The 20333-nt window shown below is 45.4% G+C and overlaps 1 protein-coding gene across 10 annotated transcripts in view; it reads right to left on the bottom strand.

Moving 5' to 3' along the window:
- Positions 1–20333, bottom strand: part of PDE4DIP (phosphodiesterase 4D interacting protein) — a 91104-nt gene that overhangs the window by 25541 nt on the left and 45230 nt on the right. For 2 of the 10 annotated variants that reach the window (XM_060090379.1, XM_060090380.1), the window contains exons 20-32: positions 18614–19049; positions 16321–16513; positions 15309–15428; positions 14168–14696; positions 12456–12691; positions 11379–11430; positions 10038–10261; positions 9266–9418; positions 7049–7234; positions 3223–3474; positions 2745–2876; positions 1943–2062; positions 284–473 (exon numbers count right to left, since the gene is read on the bottom strand). In XM_060090379.1, the coding sequence (XP_059946362.1) occupies positions 284–473; positions 1943–2062; positions 2745–2876; positions 3223–3474; positions 7049–7234; positions 9266–9418; positions 10038–10261; positions 11379–11430; positions 12456–12691; positions 14168–14696; positions 15309–15428; positions 16321–16513; positions 18614–19049 (2823 nt within the window). The remainder of the gene's footprint in view (positions 1–283; positions 474–1942; positions 2063–2744; positions 2877–3222; positions 3475–7048; positions 7235–9265; positions 9419–10037; positions 10262–11378; positions 11431–12455; positions 12692–14167; positions 14697–15308; positions 15429–16320; positions 16514–18613; positions 19050–20333) is intronic. The other 8 variants (XM_060090381.1, XM_060090383.1, XM_060090382.1 and 5 more) reach the window with 5 other exon arrangements.

Below are 20333 nucleotides of genomic sequence, written 5' to 3'. Positions count from 1 at the left end.
TTATGGAGGGACTAATATCTTAAAACTAACTGGAAGCACAAGAATGTACTTTCTCCAGAATCTGATATGCTGAAGCCTTCCATAACAGGGTTATACTCTCTCAACTTTGGAGTGAAAAAGACATTCCCAGAGAAGTCCTTCCTTCTGTTCAAAGCTACCCATAAATCCGGAGTAGCGGAGGGGATATTGAGGTTTCCAAAAACCTCAATTAACCGTCTTGCCAATATCCCTTTTGCTAAATCTGAAAATGGGCCACCTTCCTTATCAATGGGCTCCCTCTAACCTGGAGTCTTTCTCCTGGAGAGATAGTCGTTCCTCCTCGAAATGCAAGATCTCCTGCTGCTTCTCCTTCAAGTCTTCCAAAAGCTGCTGCCGTTCCACCTTTTGGTGCTCCCGCTCCATTTCCAGCTCTTGAAGCCGGGATCGAGAGGTCAGCAGAGCCTCCCTCAGGCATTCTGTTTCCTGGGAGTGCTCTGGTGAGCAGAACACAGGAGTACATATATTGTAGGGCCAAAAGTCAGCAGCAAGATGAGCCCAAGCACATCCATCCTGACAAACAGAACTAAAGCAAAAGGAAGGCCAGCTTATGCTGCCAGGAGAGACAAAGTGAGGGTATGCTATTATATCCACACACTCAGGGGGATGGGAACCTCTTTCTTTGCAATGCCCTTTGATCCTCTGATTTAATACGTCCCACCTTGCTTTTAGAGAAAACACTCTGCTTCCTGACGCTCACTGTTTTCTAAGTCCTCACATACCTTCTGTGCAGTAATCCATTCTTGAATTTTGCCAAGGATCCACATCAAAATTTCTTGTCTGCAGTTTTTAGTATACATATTGTTTTCATCATATTGCAAATAGAGCTATCTGTTCTTTCCTGGTCTTGCAGCATCCTTCTGATCTTCATGGTTTCTCAAAGACTATTGACAGGGACTCTGAGAATAAGGTTCCAGTGCTGTCAGCCATCTGGGGCAGAATCACCTGTGCCTGGCAGACTGCGCTCTTTTAAATCTTACTATCTTCTCACCTGTGAGGTCTGTTCTGATCTTTCCAGGCATGCAATGGTAGTTTAGTAGTTCCGCCTTCTCTCTTATCTTATAATTTTTGTTATCTTCCCAAGCAGGGATCACTCTACTCACATCTTGTTGCTCTGAGGACGCTAATTTAGAAATATCTCTTGATGTCTTTTTCCTTTCCCACAAGCATTCTTTCATTCTGGGCTTAATCCTCTTAGCCACTATTCTTTGTCTGTTATGGCTATTCAATAAATATTTGTAAATAAAAATAATTTCTAATTGAAAGTATATTGAGTCCATTAAGTCAATTAACACTAAGGTCAGCTGCCCCACCAGGCCACACAGGAAATGAGGCCCACATGTGGATGCCCACTGAACAGTGTTGGGAAAGCTCTGGAGGACATTTTGCTAGCATCTTCAGACACAGAGTCATGAGGACTAGTGACCAAAGAGGAGCCCTGAGTGTATGAGTAGGAGGTAGTGAGGAGACATGGGGATAGCAGATCAGCATGGGAGGGACACACAGAGCGGCTGCCAAGTCTGGAGAAACCTGAGAGAGTGTATAGGCCTCATGTTGCTCCCTGTCCTGGGTCCAAACTAGCTGTGAGCTGTGGGCAGGTAGAACAGGCACTAAGGTATGCAGTTTGATAGCTAATGACTGAATATCTGCAGGCGGGTTGCACAGAGGTGGTGGATTTCCTAGAGTGCCTTGTCCTTGGGGCCTAGGAGTCTAAGGGCCCGTGGTTGGGAATTGTCAGGAAATAGCCCTTTCTAGATTGAGAATAGCTACAGGAGTGTGAGGTTGGTAGGTCTGGGTAGCTCTGTTCTCTCCACCTTGTCTCTTTGCTTCTCTAGTTGGTGACTCGAGTGGCCAGGGAGGAAAGGGACCCAAGAGTAACCACAGTTTGCAGCTTTTGACCACTCACCTCTGGAAGCATGACTGAGCTGAGCCTGAAGCCTCTGGTTTTCTTCCCTAAGGACTCTGTTCTCATTGCAGAGCTGAGGTGTGGACTCCAGGCCCGGACTGTAGAAGTTAGAGGTGGGTCCTGTCCCAGGAAGTGCAAGCAGGTAAGTTACACATTTGGGTAACAGACACTCTCTGTGTTGCTCATTCTGTATCTCCAAAGATACCATCCCAACCCAGCAGAAAACCCAGAGAACTCGTATCCTGGGCCTAAAGCCTGATGGGCTGAATGCCTGGCTTTCCTGTGGCTCCTCTGAGTGGGTTCTTTACGTGCATTATCACGTGCCCTGGCTGTAGCTGTTCAGGAGGCCCTTTCCCCTAAATAGCTGCTGCTGCGGTGTGGGCAGGACAAGGGCATGTGGAAGGGACGGCCTCCAAGTGTCAGCAGCCTGGGGGAGAGGGTGGGGAGGAAGGCCACCTCGGTAAGTGGTTGGAGGAGGCCCTGCAGACCTGGCTCTACCACTTGCCAATCACAGGACCAGGGCACAGAAGTCAGCAGGCAGATATGAGCAAATTAGGATGGAAGAGAAGTCAGAGGATTCTGGGGACCAGACCTGGTTAGATCTGCCGTGAGGAAAGTTATTCTCTGAGCTCAGATAAGCTGCAATGGGAACATAGTACTTGCCCCCTGCCTTGCTGATGTAAGGAGCAAATACAGAAAAGCAGACCTCAGTGCTTTGAAATCTGCGAAGCTCTGCGTAGGGGTTGACCTTCAGCAGCTCCCTAATTACAACCAGAAACAGGAAGCCCTGGGCCTCTCCTACCGCTTCCGCGGGCAGTGGAGCTGAGCCTGTGTTCCAGCTGCTCCCGCAGGCGGTCGTTAATGCAGATGGACTCCTCCAGGCGCTGGCGCAGGTTCCGGATTTCACCAAGGTGCTCCTCTAGCAGGTCAGTCCCTGCAGTCACCCAGCAGGACAGGAGGAGGTGAGAGATGGAGAATCCTGATCACTAGTGGGGCCCATATGGGGGGTGTGGGGTTGGTCCAGTGGCCTCTCAGCAAGATCCCTAAACATCACAGGTCTCTCTCGGGCATCCAGGAGCTCAGGTGACTTTGCTTAAAGAGTAAATTGGCTTCAAACACAGGACAGCTGGTGCTAACCAAGCCCCATGGGCCTCCTCCAATACAGGGGTACATGTAAGGGAGTTGTAATTGTACATGTACAGTTACCACGGTAACTGGTAAGTGTAAGGGGTTTCGCACGATTTAGAAAAATAACTGACCTGCTTGGCTTTGTGCTTTACCTGTGCGTTTGGAGTTAAGCTGGTACATGGAGGAGCCTGAAGATAGGTCCCCAGATATGCTCCCTTTCTGAGGCCTCATCATGTCCCACTGGGCTCTGCTGCCCAAGTACCCAGGCTCAAGGATTCTGCCCAGTTCTATGGTGCCCCTCAGAGGAGAGAGGGGCTGGGCAGGGTTGAGGTAGTGGGAAGAGCTGGCTTCTAAATGGTTGGTTGGCAATGTGGCTGGGGAAGCAGGATGAACATTGCTGACACCTGGGCAGAAAGAAAAACGAATGAGAAGCAGTATCAGAACGGAAGGATCGTCAAGGAAGCATGTGATTGCTAAGAACAGACACTAAAGGGGACACGTGGGCTATCAGAGGTCCCAGTCTGCTGTGAAATACCAATTAGATGAGGATTCCCATCCTAGGGGCTATAACTTTTCACCCCTTGTATTTGCTAGCATGAGACACCAAGAGGTAGGGGATGAATAACGTATCAGAAAGTCACCAGTGTACACAAAAGGGAAGTCCAGTGGCCCTCATCCTGGCTCCTGTGATAATTCCTCATGATAGAATCCAGGGAAGTTCCAGAAATAGAACTCACTGGGAAAATCAGAGGTTAAGAGTGTGATGGGCCATAGCATTGACCACACCTGTGAACGGGAATATTTGTGTCCCTATGAGTACTTGCTGTACCCAGAAGCTAAACTGCCAGCTTTTCGGTTTTCCTTTGGGGTTGTCAGAAGAGAAAGGGGGTATAAATCAGCTAGATGTGGTGGTCCCAGTTACTCCAGAGTGAGGAACTTCTTTGCTGAGGCTGGGGGAGGTTCTAGGTAAGGCAAGAGGTGATTTCATTCTTACCCAACATGATTCCAGGAACTGAAATATGTCATCACTCATGTCTAAAGAGTCATGAACACTCTTCCATGGGGGAGGGAGGACCTTTCATTTCATAGGCTGATGCTTTCATAGATCCTATGAAATCATGGGCCTTCCCATTATCTCTGCTTCTGTGTAAAAAGAAGCCCAACTTGGTGGAGAGAGGGAAAGAGGTGAACAGGGCCATAGTTTAGAATATTCACATTCAGAAGGCTACTTTCTTCCAGGGATTATCAATATGGGCAGCAGAGTAAACAGGTAGCTCCACCTAAGAAATAGGAGTGAGGAGTGAGGTCATGGGTCCCTCCAACCAAGCCAACCCCCTTTGAGGGATTAATGTAATTGGCAGTTGCCAATTTTGATCCTCATTTATAACTTTCTCAAATTTGGCCACATACTGGAATCATCTGAGACAATGTAAAAACATGCACTGGGCCTGGACCCCCAGAGATTTTTACCTTAATTGGTATGCAGGGCAGCTTGGGCACTGGATGTTTTAAAATCATTCCAGCTGATTCTAATAGGCAGGAAAGTTTGAGAAGTACTGTCATGGGTCTCCCCTTCCCCAATTTGCAAAATACTAGATATTCATTAGGATCACAGGAAGTTAAAGAGGGAGATGAAACATGTAAGCATCTAAACTATAGTCAGTATTTTAAAGAATGTGACTTCGTGCCTCTCTCACACCTCCTTCAACCCCAACCCCACACAGGCAGAGGGGGAAATCAGTGATTGTCGACAGTCAGCTTACTATCTCACCAAGGTCATAGGAGGTGCCAAGTCTATCAGTAACAGTGATCAGTATTCTCATGTTCCAGTCTTCCCAGCCACACGATACAGAGCACATGCCCTAAACCATGCAATGACACCACACAGACTCTTGCACAAGGAAATTTTAGCCCCACAGTGGCCTGAGAAGCCGCCATGCACCACTGTCCACTTGGAAGCTTGTTTCAAAGCAGAGGAGGAGCGCTGGTGAGGACTGTGCTTGACAAGGAAAAAGAAAGGGCTATAGCCTTCCTCACCAAGGCTGGGACCACCCAAACTCTGGCCAATAGCACAGACTGGATATGACTCCAATTCAACCCACATCACAGACCCTTTCATGCACAGTGCTCTCCTTCCTCCATCTTTCCCTTTGGGCAAAGACAAATTGACAGTGTGGAAAGATGAAGGAAAAGGTGTCAAGGAAAAGAAAGGTCATCTAGAGAACAGTCTTGCCTTTTGGCATGGAACAAATTTGTTATTCATCAGTTGTTGCTTCCAGGTGTGCTATAGTAGCAAGTTCTAGATAAGAGAGAACAGCACCTTTCTCTCATCTCTAAAGAGAGAAAAGATTGTTGCAAGGGGACTCCAGAGTTGTTCAGTCAAGCTCAGCTCTGTGCTCTGAGCAGGATTGTAACAAAACCATTCTACATAGAGAAGGTGTAATGGAAATATGGAACTGGGAGCAGGGGGTCTGAATTCAAGCCCATTTCTCCCAGTTACTAGTGATCTTGAACAAGTAACCTCACTTCCCTGAGTTTTAGTTACTGCTCTGGCAGGGAACAGGGTAAAACCATGTTCACGTTGGTAGGTAAACCTAGGTTGCTGTACCTGTGTAATGCTGATAAGCAGAAGGTAGCCTCTTAGACTTCACTTCCTGCAGAAAGAAAGATGTACAAACTCTTCTAAAAATAGACTCAGTCTAGCTGGTTCTGGAAATCAAACTGATGTCAGAGTAGACAGTGTATCCATTTTCAGAGCTGATAAATAAGCCGATCCGAATGACCTTTGGGGCTTCAGATATGCAGATTCCTAGCTGTGGTCTTAGGTCGCTGGACACCCTTTGTACAGTGACCCTACCATCAATTTCTGCCTCATCCAAGCTCTTCTTTACAGGCACAGAGTGTGGTTTTAAGGTAATTTCAAATTGCTTTCTAGTTTTTTTAAGCACTACTAGAGAGCAAATTCATCACGTGAGGTTCTTTTCTTATTTTAAGCTATAAGTGATAGCTTATAGCTTAAGATAAAACAAAATGTTTTATGATGTGGCATCCAGACCATATTTACATCAAACCTTTCTTTAAAAGATGACTACATATTCTATGAATTCTGTGACTACATAACATCGATTATATCTGGGAGTTGACAGAATTCACAATCACACATCACAGTATGTGCTTCTGTTTCTAGCTGTCCTCGTGTCACCTGTGCAGAAACAGAAATTAACCTCGTGTAAGGGGAAGAGAGGTTTGGCACCCCTTCTTTTTTTGTGTGTGTGTGTGGTACACAGGCCTCTCACTGTTGTGGCCTCTGCCATTGTGGAGCACAGGCTCCGGATGCACAGGCTCAGTGGCCATGGCTCATGGGCCCAGCTGCTCTGCGGCATGTGGGATCTTCCCGGACTGGGGCATGAACCCGTGTCCCCTGCATCGGCAGGCGGACTCTCAACCACTGCGCCACCAGAGAAGCCCTGGCACCCCTTCTTAATTCCTCCTCCACCATCCTTTTAGCCCCGAACCTGATGATGTCAGAATTTGAACTTGACTAAGAACATTTCACAGAGGAGGATATAATTGCCATGGAAATGATCCCACTGAATGTGGCCATCTTTTTCTGGCCACTTCATCCTGTGTCGGCGGGCAAAAAACCTCTCTCCCATGTCCTGCCAGTGAACATGTTGCCAATGTGTCAGGGCTTCAACACACTTGGTGGAAGGTACCCCACAGTGTCAGCAGTGGGAGAGCACCAGGTCTAGGGCCTGATGAACGTATATACCTGTTAATTGATGAGGCACACACATGAGAAAGATAACAGTAAATATAGTTCCAAAAACAGCAAGCACAGGCCTCCCTCAATCGTCCACTGATAACGTGTACCCCTATGTTATTTTTTAAAACTCTGCCATCCAGCCAAAGCCATGCAGAGAAACACAGTGTGGGTCCATCATTCGCAAGAACACAAATGCAGCAGGAAGTGCTCACTTTCTCCCAACTGCTTCTGCAGCATCTGCAGCTCCTGCTGAGCCTCAGCCAAGGAGACCATGGGTGTCTCACAGCAGCCAAGGAGGGGAGGGCCAGCAGAGCTGAAAGGCAGGAAGCTGGGTGGAGCTGAGGGCAGTGGTGCCTGGGGAAGGCTAACCAGCGTGGGTATGGATTGAAAATGAAGGCCTAGAAACAGAAAGTTAGGGAGAAAGGAGATAAACCATTAGAGAGAAAGTCAGAGAAAAGAATGGGTGAAAGGTTGAGAAGGTGAAACTATTCCCTGACCAAACATCTCCTTGGGGAGTGTCTATCAGTCAATGTGGTGATGACTGAGATGGCCAAGGGGAAGCACTATTACCCAAGATGCTGGCCTAGCTGACCCCCTCCTCCTCCTTCCCTGCCAGGGCTATCCTGCATACACATTCTATGCTCATCTTAAAAACAACTGGCTACAAAACGCAAGGTGGCATTACCATAACCCAGGCAGCCATGAAAGCCCCATCCTAGCCATCTGGACATGGATAGGTGAGGATGGCTGTGCCTGGATGCTCTCAAGAGCCCCTGCAGTGCTGCTACCAGCATGTGCTAGTCCTGGCCCTTGTGACAAGACTCTCCCTACACCTAGAACTCCTCTTCTGAAAGCAACAGGACTCATTCTGAGGAGGGCAGAAGTAGAGTAGGATAGTGGGGAAGTTTGCATGACTAATGCATATAATTCAACACTGATGGAAACAAACTTCAGAATCCCAAATCAATGTGTTCATTCACCAAAGGAAAAATAAAAGCCTTGGCATACTGACTTACAAACAATGGCTTGCAAATCTTTCTGGATATTCAAATAATTTAAGAAAAATTCTTAAAATATGTGGATTCTTTCATCGTTACTGCAATCTACTGAATCATAAACTCTGGCAGTAGGGCTTAGAAATTTGTTTCTAAAAAAATCTTCACAGGTGATCATTAGGTAGTCCATCTATAGACAGGTCTTTAGGAACCCTGGGAAGTTCTGATGTTTGAATCTGTCTCCTCTTCCTAAAAAGAGTTATCAGGCAGGTAGCTCACAGAGGGAGAAGAAACCAAGACAGACCTGTGGAGAATGTCTCACGTGAAAGACAATGATCACATTCTGAAAAACATCCCTTACCCCAAGATACTGACATAGTATCAGAGCAGTACAGCAAAGACCCCTGAATTACCAAGTGACACAGACCAGATTTTAAAACCCCTGACCTTTTGCTCTTTTTGATTTTAAAACCCCTGACCTTTTGCTCTTTTTGATCCCAAAGCATTTACACAGATGTCTACAGTGCTAGGTGAATAGCTTTTCCCAATGATTTCCTGGTTTAGCTGCTGCCCACTCTGGCCCAGAAACTTTGAGCCCAGGCTCAGAAAGAGTTGAACACATTCCTTTTCTTAAGATTTTGGTTGACTTGTCCTCAAGAGAGACAAGGGTGGCAGAAGGAAAGTGCTGTTCTTCTGGGGGCACCTCTACACGAGTCCGACCTCACCACAACCACAATGAAGGCAGCCAGCCAGCCCATCTTGTTGGGTGGTAGGAAGTGAGAACAAGGTTTGCCCTTTCTCTGCCATTGCTGGTGTGGAGCTGTGACTGAACAATGTACCCACTGGTAACTAAGCTGAGGCAGGTAAATGAAATGTACAACAATTGGTCCAAGATACACACCATATACACATCAAGGACTACCAACCCATTCATAAACCCATGAATGATAATGTAATATGGACAGAATCTTGTCTAAGGATACTGAAACATCCTTAGCTATGAAGTAAGCAGCCCTACCTACTGTAGAGGCTCCTCTTCAGATAAAATGGGGAACACATATAAGGGAGAAGCGGATGTAAATTTCCCTTTGTTCTTTGGCTACAGTAATCCTAGGAGAAACATTTTGCCTCTTTGATTCCCAGGGTGAAATGAGAGAAAGAAATGAAGATGCTTCTTTTAGAATGATTAGCCAACTATTGGTCAAAATTGATATGTAGATCAAATTCTATTGTGGATTATTTACTTTTCTAAAATATTTAAAACAAAGAGTAGTCAGACACTATTAGCTAATTTGGATGGTCTCTTGATTTTCTCTAGGATTTGATGTATTGATATATAAGCTCCTAATGATGCTTTTCTTGTCCCTGAAGAAAAGTCAAACAGGCAGTTGAGGAAGAGGAGATGAAGACCCTGCCCCACTAGCTGTTGCATACCTGGATGGGCCTGGATGGCATCCTTGGGGGGATTCTGGGGAGCTGGCAAGCTGATGGGGTTGCTGCTGGGTTCGGCCTTAACCCCCTGAGACACACTGGTTGCTGATGGTTTAGAAGACAGTACAGCAGAATGACTCGAATGATGGATGGAATCTACAAAACCCATGAATGAAAGAACATGTTTGATGTTCTACAAAGAACTGGAATCTGGCCTTATATTTAACCAGGGCAGAGCCTGGTTTTCAGGGAGAGCATCAAGCACAAGCACTGGCAGCGGTGTTCATTCCTTACTGGCAAACAGTTCCTTCAGTGAGGAAAGCAACCTTAGAGGTGACAGTGGGGCTCAGAGCCTGAAGCCATGAAAATGGCACCTCCAAAAATACCAGGCAAGTCCAGCAGCATCTGTGGACACCCACGGAAACTCAGGGGTTCAGGAACTGCAGCTAGCTGGAGGGATAAGATATCCCATCTTAAAAAAGGAGGTCAGTCGGACAGATTGTATGCTCATGAGGCAGTGGGGAAGAGAAGTCTCCGTAATCTCACTCTCCCCACTGTCGTTCACCTTGTCCAACAGCAGTATCCATATGCTGGTGGAGACCCAGCGACAGGGGTAACTTGTAGAGTCAGGAGCAAAGCAAAGATCCTGACCCACTGGGGCCTGTGCTTGGCACGGTTCGGCCTGATACACACCAAGGTGCATCTATAATGCCTGGATGTGGAGGTCTCCTCTCAGCCTAGATAAAGGTGGTTCCACTCAGAAAGTGGAGGCTACCTGAGTGACAAGGTGAAGCTTTCTTCTCTTCATAGTGTGTGTACTCGCTGGCTATGTCCATGTCAGAGCAGGCTTCCGGCTCATCAGACGAGAAGGAAGAGCTGCTGGGAGACCGGTGGGAGTCAGACAAGGCACGGCTGCTGGAGGGCGTTAGGGACCGCGCGTCCAACGTGGCCTGCAGGACTTCAATCACTTTCTCCTTCTCCTGCAGCTCCCTGCTGAGCCTAGTGGGGTGAAGGAGGACAACAGCTGAACCCAAAGTCACTGGACTAGCGAGTCCTGACTAGGGCACATGGAAAAAGCCACATAAGTCAAGGGGACCATTCCTGCAAAGGGTAAACGAAATTACCCATCTCTGATTAGGAGTGGAAAGTAGGTCAGGTGCAGAGGGAAGGAGAGCAAGAGCCACCCAGTGCACTGGCCGCACAATACACTGAGCACTAGCAGAGGCTCAGCTGGCGCTCCAAGGCACTGCTGCTTAACATATGGTCCCCAGTACAGCTGGAGTCCAAGAACCATTGGTTCCCAGTCTCCAGTAAGTACAAAAATGCAAGGTAAGCCTTGAGAAACATAGCAGTGTGGCATTCCCACAACATCTAGGAGTATGATAAGTAGAATCATCTGGTTGACTGAGATACAGACAATGTGTGTGTCTGTGATGGATTAGAAATGAAAACAAACAAAAAAAATACTTTGTCCTTCACTGCAGATATTTTGAGAAGCACTGAGTGGTCTAAAGCACACTCACGACACAAAGGGGCGTGAACTAGTGACTACAAAGGACTCTGAGCCTGTATTTTATTGCACATAATGAGATAATATCCAGTGACTCAATGAAAACTGTTTCCTAAGACACTGTAGCCTCCCGGGATCTGCAACGTCAAGTACTTTTTAAAAATTAGACACTGTAATACAATTCTTTTTTTCCCAAGGAAATTGTGTGGCCATTAAACTAGCTGTCAACTCAACTTGGGGTAAGGCAACTTGGTAAAAACACACCTTGGTCTTTAAACACACAGTGGGGAAGCAGAGGAGATCCTTGGGGTGCCAAGGACCCTTAAAACCTGGTTAGTTTACTTTTAAGTCAGACTGACTCTAGGTTACTAAGCTAATAATATAATAATAAATCTAGGTTACTAATTTGAATAAATATACAAACAGAAATCAATAGAACTATATCAAAAGAGAGTAAGGCTAAAAAGAACAGTAATGTGTTCCATGAATAAATGAATTCATTACAATCAGCATTTTCCTTTTTTCCCCCTGATTTGTGAAACTGCAGCCACCCTTGACCCCTTAGGCCTTGTTCCTGATTCCTTTACCAGATCCTATTTGAATTACCTCAGGGCCAGCGGCTCAAGTCCAGCTTGATCTTTCTCACTTTTATGATCCTCTGCAAACCAAATTCAGAAAGAAACAGTAAGAAATTAAACAGGTCTCACTTCACACATTATAAATGCAGGAGCCCATTTGGGTGCAAACAGTGACTACTCTGTGTGTCCAGGATATGTGGGAGAATTGCTCTGGGAGATCTCAGATTGTATCTTTAGAGAACAGACATGCAGGTTCTCCTGAGCTCACCAGGCAGACCTTCCCTGACCTGGTAATCACCATCATGACTTCCTCTGCCCTAAATCAACACAAAAAAGTTTAAAAGGCACTTGGCTAGCTTCCCTCTGGAAAATTCCAGCCTCCAAGCCTGCCACAGACTGACTTCCATACGGACCAGCTCTGTGACCCATCACAGCTTTCATGTAGAACCTACTCTTGCTTTGAGGAGATGACAAACAGCCCTGTCCCACCTCTGCACCTGCCACTAGGATGTGGGATGGTTGGCCCCCAAGATTGATCCTGCTGTTCTCCCTCGGGTGCTCTCAGGAAATTCTAAGTCAAGGGTTTCAATAATTACCAATATTCCTAGCCCTTGTACTATGACATTCAGTGCCCAAACCATGTTCAAAAGGGCACAGTGCTTCATCTGCATTTGAATTACATTCATGTGCGATACCAGGCAATAGATGAAGAAACAGAGATACCAAAAGGTTAAGTCATTTGCCCAAAGAAACTTAATGGCAGCATCCAGGCTAGAGCTTGCATATTGAAAGTCTAGGTTCAGGGCTTCTTTAACTACAGTGAAGTCCTCTGATCTCTTCTCCCTTTCTCCCTCTTAGCACTAGATGGACTCAGCCTCCTTCCCTAAAGGTCACATTCCATAAATGATGCTGTAATCATGGCCTCTCTGACCCTGTGGTTCCTCCTCGGTGCTTCCCACGGGCCAACCCTGATTCTGTAATGACCCCTGGGAAATGAAGTGGAAGCAGAACCTGGGTTAAAAGGCTGTGGTGGAGGTGTGGCGGTCACCTGGGGCTGGGCTCTGGGAGGAACTGAGAGTGTTCAAAAGCCCTGTGGCCAACTTACTGGTGCTGAGTTTGCTGGTGAGCCTCTCTGTCAGCTGGCTTCCCTGAGCGAGTTGTTCTCGGAAGCTCTGCCCCAAGTAGTAGTCAATGTCATTGCTCCTTAGGAGGTTCTCGAAAGACTTTACTGTATCTTTTGCATGCTGGGTGAGAAGATAACAGATACCTCTCCCTTCTCGTATTTTCTGGCGTAGGTAGGATAGTTCTCGGGCCTGGTCCTGAATCAGGGAATCATATTTCCTAATGTAGGAAAGAAGAGGAAAGGGTAAGAATAGAAAAGAGTTAAGTTATGGGGTCTTCTGTAGTCATTTCTGTGAGAACATCTCTAAGAGTTCCTCAGTTTGAGCTGAATTCTGGCACAAAAATCAAAGAATGTATTTAAGAGTAAATTCTGTTCTGACAAACTTGCATCAAACAACATGGTATGCCACCATTCTTCCACTGTTTTATGTGTTAGTCATGTGTCCAAAAATGAAAAATAAGTTCTGTGGGGGTAAATACAGTGCCATATTTTACATCCCTTACAGCACCAATATAGTGTAGACTCACAGTTGATACTCAATAAATACTAAATATAGTTATTGGGTAGATGCTCAATAAATACTAAAAATCGAAATAGGTCCTTTCATGTCTTCTACTTCAAAGACCATCTATATTATGGCAGACTGTATTTTGCAAAGATGGCCATTACTCAAGCTCCCATTCCATGTGCTCCTCTATAATGTGGCTGTGCCCCTCTTTCATCATTGGGCAGAAGTTATTCTCCACCTCCTTAAATCTGGGTGGGTTCTGTGACCACCGTGACCAAGGTAACATAGTGGAGGTAACACTGCACCAAGTCCAGGAGTCGCTCTTAACTGGCCTGGCAACTTCCAATTGGAAGCCAGCTGCCATGCTGAAGTGAAACTACCCTGAGACCACTGTACTATGAGAGGCCCAGGCCAGGAGGAGAGGTCCCGGAAGACAAGGAGCCACATGGAGAAAGAGAGAAGCCAAGGAGCACCACATCACCAGACACATGAATGAAGAAGCCGTGTCCAGCCAGACATTTCAGTGACTCCAGCCCCAACCTCCATCTGATGGCAGCCGCATGAGAGACCCCAAGTGAGAGCTACACTTCTAAGCCCAGCCAATCCACATAAATTATTGTTTCAATCCCCTAAGCTTTGGGGTGGTTTGTTACTCAGCATAGATAACCCAGATACTGAGAGGGATATCTACCCTGGTGTTTTTCCACCACAAAGTATCAAAAACAATAATAATTATGGCAAATAGTGTTGAGAGTTTTAATATATGCTAGGCATTATTATAAGCACTTGTATTAATTCATTTAAACCTAATAACCACCCTTTGAGATAGGTTTTCTTATTATCCTCATTTAATAGGTAAAGAAATAGGCTCAGAAAGACTGAGTAGGTTGCATAGCCTGTAAGTCCCAGAGCTAGGATTCGAACACAGGAAGTCTGACTCCAGTCTTACTACTTATATCATATATCCTGTCACTTTAAGAATACATTCCTAAGAGGAAATCCCAGGGACCTGGTATCTCCCAGCAGGGGTCACGTGTCCTTTCTTCAGACCTAGGGCTACCATTTAAATAGGTGCTCCTCTGATTGCCCTGATGGATTCTCTCTTCTACCTGTCTGGGCTACCCTCCTTCAAACATAAACTTAGACATCATCAATCAAGTAATGGTCCAAAGAGTACCCTCCTTACCCAGGCCACGAGGCTGATCTCAGCTCCTCGGCCAGCTTCCCTTCTGTTCCAGTTTTCGGGAGCTGGGCTTCCAGCTGGGACACCCTCTGGATCAGACTCTCCAGATCCTTTTTAGCCTGAAGCCCTGGGGGGTAGAAAGCCCCAGTGCCATCAGACAGCCACCCCTCGTCCTCATCAGTGACACTATGAGGTGAAGATCCCTCAAGGGTACCAACAGCCTTCAGCTTTTGGGGTCTCTCCAGACTAGATGAATAATCACTTGTAACTGAGAGGGACCGGACCCGGCTCTTGAGGTTTTGAATGACCTTGTTGGCGTTCTGCAGCTGGGCCTTCAGATCTTTGATGTCCTTACATAGGACAGAGATGTCTTCTGACTTTCCATATGCCTGGAACTCCTCCTGCTTCCCTAGCTGGCTCTCCAAGGGCTTCTTTCCAGGGGGGCTGGCCAGTGTGGAGTCCAGGTGTCCCTCCTCAGAGCACAGCCCCTCCATTAGGACAGTTTCCCTGAGGCTGTCATGCTCCTCACACTCTGAGGAAAGACAAAGACATCTTCCTGATTAAAGCTGGGTGTGCTGCTGAGGCTACTCCCTTCAAGGTCTTGAGGACAATAATTACTAGAGCAAAAGTTGAAGCAGTACTTTATTCAGTGCTGGCACTGTACTAACATTCAAATGCAGTATTTCTTACCCTCCCAAGAGCCCTGCAAGTCAGGTGTGGTCACCTTCTATTTTACTCAAGTGTTTTTCTCCTTGATTTCAATTTGATGGATGTCCCTATAGTCACAGTACTTTTATAATAGAAGAATATTTTTTTAAAACTTATGGTTTGCCTATTCCCCCAAAGCTCATCTGGTCTTCTCATTAATAAATAGACCTTAGTATTTTTTCTATAATAAACAGTTGGATAGAACATTTTTAAAATTAATGCTGAAAACTAATTGTAGAAATTCAAACTCACACTCAGGCTCATTCTGGGCAAGAGTTCTCCTCCAAACTTCCTGTCCCTCTCTGGTCTTGTGTCCTCTTCAGTCTACCATACCCCCTCATCCCTACTCCTCGTTGCATGTGGGACTCGCCAACAGCACCCAAAGGTGAAGGCTGCCTCTAGGGAGGGAAGGTGAACCCCATACTTGTGCTCTTACCGGGACTGGTGCTCTCCTCCCGTTCAGCCTCATTCTCGCTTCGGCCACAAGTCTCATAGCCCAGGTCCTGGAGGTCCACCTGCACCTGCTTGCTGTCCTGCTTCACCAAGGATTCACCTGCTTAGGAAGAGACAGGGGGTGTTACAGAGTACCTGAATTTCCCACATACACCCTCACCCTCCGTGGCACATACCCTGGCCCTTAGGGTGCAGGGAGGTTAGATCCACAGCGGGATAGATGCTTCTTTGGACTTAGGTGGGAGAAGAGACCACCTGCTCCAGACAGCAGGACTTCCCTCCGCCACGATGAGCCTGTTTGCCATTGATGATCCCATCTACAGATAACGGGGCTTCGCTGGGACCAGACATCTTTAAGTCATCTCTAGAAGCCCCAGGGAAACTAGTAAATGCTTTGTTCTCAGGGGCTCAGTAAATGTTTGAATGGAGCTGAACTAATTCAGAGTTTCAAAGACATCTAGATCTGTACTGTTCCGTAAGGTAGCTACTAGCCACATGTGACTATTTTATGTTAAACTGATTAAAATTAAGCTTAAAATTCCCAAGTTGAATTAGCTACATTTCATGTTCTCCATAACCACATATGACGTAGGTATAGAACATTTCTGTTACCACAGAAGTAGTTCTATTAGAAAGCGCTGATCCTAGACTAACAATGATGGTATATTTTTAAGAATCTGATGTGGTGCAAAGAGGAGCAGAAGAGAAGCAATTAGCATACATTGAGAGAGGTAAGGCAGTTTTTTGACTGTACCAGAAATCAGCAAATCTAGGTGTTAGTCCATTTCCTCCCTATACTGTCACTGCAAACTTGATTTATTCATTTACTCTTCTCTGCCATCTGCAAATTGAAGTTAAGTATCCACTTCCACAATCCTAGGGTCGTGGTCAGGATTAAATTTGTTATGAGGTTGGGAAAGAAAAGTGAAGTCTGCAAAGCATGTAGCTTCTCAGGGAGAAGACAGACTCTTTGGTGAAGTGAACTTAAGACTTACTAAACATGACTCTGTATTTCTCCAGCTGGTTGGCCTGGGCAAAGACAGTGGCTTCTGATATCAGCAGCTTCTCCTGGAGATCTTGATAGCGTTGTCTGCACTGTGCCAACTGGGAGTGCAGCTGCTTGGTGGATCCTGGGAGGCTAAATTCTGACTGAGGTCCAGAGTTACGGGCCTGGGGCTGGTTGACCAGCTGTGAAAAGAGCCAACACAGGGTCAGGGCAGTCTGAGCTCATCCCCCAGGCAGTGATGGCTGCTACCCCTTGCGAACCCTGTGGACTTTATTCATGTGTCTGTCACAGCACTCCTCATCCCATTTGGCAGTTACTTGCTTTCTGGAATGAGCTCCTGGAGAGCTGGGGTAATGTTTTATTCATCTCTGTATCTGCAACACATAGCATGGTGCCAATTGAATCTACAAGGAGGAGCTCTCAGTAAATGTTTGTTCAATGATTGAAGAGAGAAGGGGTGGAAACCTCCACTCATCCCTCCCTGCATTCCTGCCCAGTTGTCCTCTCAGAATCCTCTGCAGAAAGTAGAACACTCCCTAACACCATACACAAAAATAAACTCAGAATGGATTAAAGACCTAAATGTAAGACCAGACACTATGAAACTCTTAGAGGAAAACATAGGAAGAACACTCTTTGACATACATCACAGCAATATCTTTTTTGACCCACCTCCTAGAGTAATGGAAATAAAAAAAATAAACAAATGGGACCTAATGAAACCTAAAAGCTTTTGCACAGCAAAGGAAACCATAAACAAGACGAAAAGACAACCCTCTGAATGGGAGAAAATATTTGCAAACGAATCAGTGGACAAAGGATTAATCTCCAAATATATACACAGCTCATGCAGCTCAATATCAAAAAACTAACAACCCAATCCAAAAATGGGCAGAAGACCTAAATAGACATTTCTTCAAAGAAGACATACAGATGGCCAAGAGGCCCATGAAAAGATGCTCAACATCACTAATTATTAGAGAAATGCAAATCAAAAGTACAATGAGGTATCACCTCATACCCGTTAGAATGGGCATCATCAGAAAATCTACAAACAATAAATGCTGGAGAGGGTGTGGAGAAAAGGGAACTCTCTTGCACTGCTGGTGGGAACGTAAATTGATACAGCCACTATGGAGGTTCCTTAAAAAACTAAAAATAGAACTACCATATGACTCGGCAATCCCACTACAGGGCATATACCCAGAGAAAACCATAATTCAAAAAGAGTCATGTACCACAATGTTCATTGCAGCTCTATTTACAATAGCCAGGACATGGAAGCAACCTAAGTGTCCATCAACAGATGAATGGATAAAGAAGATGTGGCACATATATACAATGGAATATTACTCAGCCATAAAAAGGAATGAAATTGGGTCATTTGTAGAGATGTGGATGGACCTAGAGACTGTCATACAGAATGAAGTAAGTCAGAAAAATAAATATCATATATTAACACATATATGTGGAATCTAGAAAAATGGTACAGATGAACTGGTCTGCAAGGCAGAAATAGAGACATAGATGTAGGGAACAAACATATGGACACCAATGGGGGAAAGGGGGAGGGCGGTGGGATGAACTGGGAGACTGGGATTGACATATATACACTAATATGTATAAAATAGATAGCTAATGAGAACCTGCTGTATAGCACAGGGAACTCTACTTCATTTTGCTGTACAGTAGAAACTAACACAACATTGTAAAACAACTATACCCCAATTAAAAAAAAAAAGAATCCTCTGTAGTCTCCATTTTACTTAATCCTCAGCTCAGCTGCCTCCCCTTAGAGGATCCTGATAACTCCTTCTGAGGCTCAGGGACAGACACCTGTGATGAGCTGTGACGAAAATGGCAGTGATAAGGAAGAGATGTCATTACACACCATTTGTCTGGCTGCCTTAAAACCCCATGTATCCCTATATTGCATCCTATTGAAATGATCTGGTTTTGTGCCATCTTTTCCCACCATACTGAATATCTGAAGGACAGAGACAAAGCCTTATTGCCTGCTTTCAATGTCTAGTCTCTTATCTGGAAAATTAGGCACTCAAATATTTATGGAAAATTAATTATTCATGTAATATTTATAAGATAATGTTGTAAAAAACCTTTCTAAAGGTTGATGTGTGAGGAATATTATCACCACTACTTGTGGTGCAAAGGTGCCCTTCCCTTGGTACCTCCTGACCCACAGGGCAGAACTGTTTAAGGTAGAAACTGACATTTCCAACCCTTCTCCAAGGGTCTTTCATTCCATCTAACCCCACACTTACTTGGTGGGTATCCGTTGTGAAGGCAGTCCCAAGGTCAAGGCTCTGGGGCCTGGAGCAAGGCCTCACGGTCACACCCTCCTCCTCTTGGCATTGGTGCTTTCCAGAAGAGCAAACCAGCTCTGTGTTCATTCTGTCGATCTCCCTGGCCAGGTGCCCAAGGAGCTCAGGATTAAGTTTACTATTCCCTTCCCTGGTGCTCAGCACCAGCTGTTCTTTGAGGAGGTTGATGATATTGTGGGCATTCTTCAGTTTTCCCTGGAGCTTTCTGAATTCAGCCTGAAGGCTATTCTCATTCAGACCACCTTTGGCAACCACAGTCTCCACCATCATCTCGCCCTTCTCCTTGTCTTCCTCAATCTCCCATCCATCAGACATTGCTTCTCCCATCTGCTCTTTCAGCTCTGCATTCTCAAGGCAAAGGCTCAGCATGGTGTTCCTACAGGAAACATACATAATCAGGGGCCAGGTCTGGTCTTGGCCTCAGTTCCTAATAGCCCCATTTACCCACACCTCAGGCCATCAGAGACTCAGAGACACCCCAGAGCATGAAGTGACCTCAGAGACCTACAACAACTCCCTTATTTTATACACGAGGAAACCAAGACTCAGAAAGAGCAAGAGATTACCCGCACTCCCCTAGCTACTTGGTGGCATCATCATCACTAAAAATCTAGGACTCAAGACACCCAGTCTAATTGTGTTTACTCATGTTTGCAGCCTCATGTTCTAATTTTCAGTGGCCTCCAGAAAAAACAAGGGTAACTACACTGTTAAGAAAAAAATAAAAAGGACATTGGGACAAATTTATTATTATGGATTCTACAGTTCTATTAATTATCATCAGTCACTTTTCAACTACTGGATGAGAAATTTGGACCTAAGAACACAGAAGAAATAAACAACACTAATCACAACTATAATCAAATGTACTTATGTTAATTATTTGCTTTACGTCTGGCTCCTGTGATAGGAGATCATCTTCATGAACACAGGGATTCTGCGTGTCCTGTTCACCCTGTATCTCCAGAACCTCCACAGTGCCAGCTGTGCATAAAATATTCATATTTGTTGAGGAAATAAAATGGACTAAATAACTAATTTTCACCAAGACATTCTAGACGCAGCCTTTCCTCCCACCAAATATTTCACTAGGACTGGGTGGAAGCAATAAAAAATACGGCTTTAAAAAGGCAATTTACTTAAAAAGGCAGTTCATTTAACCTCTAACACTGACCTAGTGGAGTTATTGGATGCTTACATGAAATTACATAAGTGGCATGGCTGGTTCGGTGTCTGCAACAGAGAAGTCATTTAATCCTGCTCATACTAGCTGCAGATCTGAGGAATACTAACAGCAGAATCCTAGGAGGTGCTTGTTTAAAAACCTTTAGAGCTAAGGCCTACAAATCGACATTTTACTTAAGTTCCACAGGTGATTCTTAAGCACGTTAAATTGAGAACTGCTGACCAGAAGAGGCAAAGGAAGTAATAATTCATAGCCCGAAGGACCAGCAGTTGGCTATGCCCCTAGACTGGGTTTCTCAGATCCTGAAGTTTTGGAATAGAGCAGAGCTTGTCTAGCATGAATCAAGGATGAAAATGCTTTAAGACACAGGAGTCAGAGAGATCGTCTATGAGAGTTTCAATGGAGAAAAGTGGGACAGGTATTTTACCAAAACTGATGTGTAAAAGGGAAAGAAAGGGGCACATGTGTGGTATA

The sequence above is a fragment of the Mesoplodon densirostris genome, chromosome 2 (genome assembly GCF_025265405.1).
Source record: "Mesoplodon densirostris isolate mMesDen1 chromosome 2, mMesDen1 primary haplotype, whole genome shotgun sequence".
In the NCBI taxonomy this organism is placed as follows: Eukaryota; Metazoa; Chordata; class Mammalia; order Artiodactyla; family Ziphiidae; genus Mesoplodon; species Mesoplodon densirostris.
This window is presented reverse-complemented; position numbering and strand designations above follow the sequence as displayed.